Genomic DNA, 4,130 nt, shown 5'->3' with positions numbered 1-4,130 from the left:
GCTGTTGTTAGCTGTTGTTAGCTGTTGTTAGCAGCGCATGCGTCAGACAACATGGATCGGTACACGCCAGACTCGCAGCTGAACTAGCAACGAACGAAGCAGTGTGTGTGGGTCGGCAACCAGGAGACAAACAGACTCCGAGCTTATGTTTTGTATGCTTATAGAAAGATGGGCGCATTTCAACAAATATCTCGCAAGGCACACAGAAGATATGTGTGTGTGTGTGTGTGTGTGTGTGTGTGTGTGTGTGTGTGCGCGCGCGCGTGTGTGCGTGTGTGCGTGCGTGCGTGGGTGCTTGCGTGCGTGGGTGCTTGCGTGCGTGCGTGTGTGCGTGCGTGTGTGCGTGCGTGTGTGCGTGCGCGCGCGCGCGCGCGTGTGTGTGTGTCTGTGCTTCAACTATGGCTTCAGGCGGGCGCCAATGATGTAGAATCCATAACCACTTGCTCCATAGGCAGACGTACGATCAGGAGCAGTGTTTAATACTATTATATATACCATATATAATATATATATATTATATATGCTATATTATACCATAGTTTTTTAGTCAGTAAACATAATAGGCATAATAGGTTATCCACGGGTGCATTTTACATTACTGTGGACACGTGCACACATGTACCATGATTTGTACTCAAAAATTTACAATGCACAAAATTTGATATCCATGTCACAATGACAAATCGCATTTCCAAGACCACAGCCGCCTTGGAGGCACGAAAGCACTACGTACAGATAGGACCCAGTTGGCAGATATCCCGTCACAACTGCCATATATATATACTCGATAACCGTTCTAGTTTGAATACGTTTCGCATTCACGCGCGATTTCGTCTGCGCTTTGCCGCCCGTTATACCGCAGGGATTCTCGTTAAGCCTCGCCTAGCGAACGCTAGCTGTGTCGGTCCCCACAAGCTAGCGGGAGGCGCACCGCGGTGTCATCGGCTGATATTACCACGCGTCGACCCATTCCGATTTACAATTGCTATTTTAGAGCCGAAATGTCGGGCAATCAAACGCGGAATGACCTGCGACCGCAGGCATCGGGGTGACGTAAGGCTTATATTAAACGGCCACTCTGCAAGTCAGGTTTTTAATACTCACGAAATTTCGCCGAATGGTGCGAAGGCCTCTCTGAGTTGGTGCGTTTCAATTTCAGGGCTGAGATCGCCGACGAAAATGTGGAAATGTTCTGAAATAGAAAATGACAAACACATATATATATATATATGCACACATAAAAACTCGCAAACACGCATAGATATCTATTTATATATCTACACGGAATTGCAAGCACTACATCTATATCGCTATAGGTATCCATAAAATGCGCACAAACACCCGCACTCGGTAGTCGCATACAGGCAAGCGCTTACTACCCACAAAAACACTTTAAACCTAACAGCATTTTTTTCACGTTTCAGCAACGCCAAATTTCTAGACAAAAGGGATGTTTTATGCACGTTGAATATCGCTGCAAGACAGTATCACGCGTGGTAAAAGGTTTAGCCCTATGCACCCACTTACTAGAGGCGATAAAATAGAATATGGAAATAGATCGAGAAACCGTATGACATCTGACTAACAGACTGCTCACAGCATGTAATATCGATAAAGTGAGAGCAACGCTAGCATTTTTTTATGTATAACCGGAAAATAACAAACAAAAAAAACCAATTAAATTGGCAGAATAATTGTTTAAAGTTTAACACGGGCAGTTACTGGGAAAATGCAGTGCACCTGAATTACGAGTCTTATCTTACAATGAATGATTACTCGCTATATCCCGCATGAACAACGATGTTCCGCTGAAACGTACATTGCAGCAAAATCAATCATGTTATATAAGCATCGGAATCCGCTAGTTTTAGACGTGGATCACGTTGCTCCACGCCAGCTTATAATTAATAACATGCGGGATGATAGTGCATCGTAGATTGGGGCTAATCGCATGCCACCCACCCGCGAATAGTCACGCAAACAGACGTATGAGCTTCTTTCATACCAAATAAAATATGCAACGGCATATAACGAAAAATATATATTCATAACTAGCCTAGAACCAGAACTATATAAATCTTTGAATTATAATTAGATTTGTCATTATTCATCCACGATATCGGGTGGAAACGCGCCGAGAGGCAATAGAGACATCTGGGCTGCGTTCGCAAAAAGTAACATTATATTTGCCATATACATGTCCGGAATTTCCCCGCGAATGTTACGAAAATATTAGAACGGCGTGCGCTTGTCTTGAAAGCGACCGAGCCCAGAATGTTTTTCGATACATAGATGTATGATCACCAACCATCTCGCGTGAACGCTTGATGAAACCACGCAGCCAACGTACGTAAGCACAAGAGAAACTGATAGGCCTTAGTTAATGGTAGCAAGCAGTTTGAAAACAGAGCCAAATGTATGACATCCCGGTGATTTCCTCCGCACTTGTCAGGCCAATGTGCACACAGTCGATGAAAACAGCGAAAATATAAATCGAGTAAATTCTGGGATAAGATCGAAGCAATGATCAACGGACGTGACTGAGCAATGCAGAAGAATATCACGTACACGCAAGCCGCGGGATCTAGTTATTCGGATGCTAGCTGCAATCGGTGGTATCAGTAACGCTGGTAACACGATCACCAGCACAGATGCGGTGTGAGGCCATGCCGGAACAAAAGGTTGAATGTTATTTCCTCATTATTTATTGTTTGTATACATGCGGTGACTGGTTGGAAGCTGCAGTAGTGGTTATGTTTCTTTTTTATTTCTCCTATGTTTTCTCTCTCTCTCTCTCCCTCTCTCTCTCTCTCTCTCTCTCTCTATATATATATATACACATAATTATATATATATATATCATTTCCATTACAATGTTCAAATATACGAGTTTTCGCGAGGATGGATTTCCGCGTGCATAACTGTAACGCTGGGTGTAGGAAACCCGATGTGCAATGTGAGGAACAACAACAAGAAAAATGCAAACAGAAAAGTTAAAAACTGAAGATGTGGTACATGCATATGTGTATATGATGAAACCGCTACAGAGGTACATGAGATACAATCGACTTCAATCACGTGCAATACAGCATTAAACCTGAACTAAACGCCAGCGCATGACCGATGATACAAAAATTGTCCATGTGCTATGTAACATGCGCACACTTTCAACACAATGCAAACACCAATTTCAAATTAGTGATACAAGGTTATGTGAGTGATTCATGTTAGCAAAGCATTTCTATCTCTCACTAGCAAAGAACTTCATACCGATTAATAAAATTTTTATCACAAAAAAATACAGCAGGGAGTGAGCATTAGATAACGTAATAGAGCGAGATAACAGTCGTTACAGTGACAAATGACACTTCGCGTAACTTCTCGAGCGTGTTACCCCAGGGCAATTTTAATGCTAATTATAAGGATTAGCAAGTTAATGTTATAATGTATTAATGAAGCCATCTTAAAGTACCACGTGAAACGTGAAAGAATCAGGATAGTTTGCACAAGCTACAGATAACGCACGCGTACGTACGCATGTATTCACATGATATCGTGCGTGTTCAATTGTCATCGGGCCACATGTCCATTGTCATAATGCGCACTGTGTCGTTGTCATACGTGCACGTGTCCACTTGTCATGCGGGGCATGTCGGTGCAATGTTCCCCTCGATGTCTAAATGAGGGAAAGGTGGTGAAATATGAACGGGGGAGCAGGGTGGCTAGATGTTTCCTCGATGTCAATGAGGGAAGTGGTGAAATATAAGGGAGCCAGGTTGCGAATGTTTCCCCTCGGGTGTCCAATGAAGAAGGTGTGAAATATGAAGGGGGAGCTGGTGTGGAATGTTTCCTGGATGTCAATGAATGGAAGGTGACGAAATTATAAGGGGGAGCGGGTGCGAAATGTTCCTACGGGTGTCCAATGAGGAAAGGTGGATGAAATAAAGAAGGGGGACGGTGGCGAATGTTTCCTCGGGTGTCAATGAGGGAAGGAGGTGAAATATGAAGAGACTGGTGTGAATGTTTCCTCGGATGTAATGATGGACAGGTGGACGAATATGAAGGGGAGACGGGTGCGAATGTTCCTCGATGTCAATGAGGAAGGTGGTGAAATATGAAGGGGGAAGCGT

The 4,130-nt window shown here is 43.6% G+C and overlaps 1 protein-coding gene across 5 annotated transcripts in view; it reads right to left on the bottom strand.

The window, feature by feature from the left end:
* LOC106820772 overlaps positions 1–4,130 on the bottom strand; it is a 141,761-nt gene that overhangs the window by 47,236 nt on the left and 90,395 nt on the right. For all 5 annotated transcript variants that reach the window (XM_014825335.1, XM_014825336.1, XM_014825337.1 and 2 more), the window contains one exon: positions 1,105–1,192. In XM_014825335.1, the coding sequence (XP_014680821.1) occupies positions 1,105–1,192 (88 nt within the window). The remainder of the gene's footprint in view (positions 1–1,104; positions 1,193–4,130) is intronic.

The sequence above is a fragment of the Priapulus caudatus genome, unplaced genomic scaffold, assembly GCF_000485595.1.
Source record: "Priapulus caudatus unplaced genomic scaffold, Priapulus_caudatus-5.0.1 Scaffold46, whole genome shotgun sequence".
In the NCBI taxonomy this organism is placed as follows: Eukaryota; Metazoa; Priapulida; class Priapulimorpha; order Priapulimorphida; family Priapulidae; genus Priapulus; species Priapulus caudatus.
Note: the sequence above shows the minus strand (reverse complement) of the source record. Positions and strands in the feature narration are given on the sequence as shown.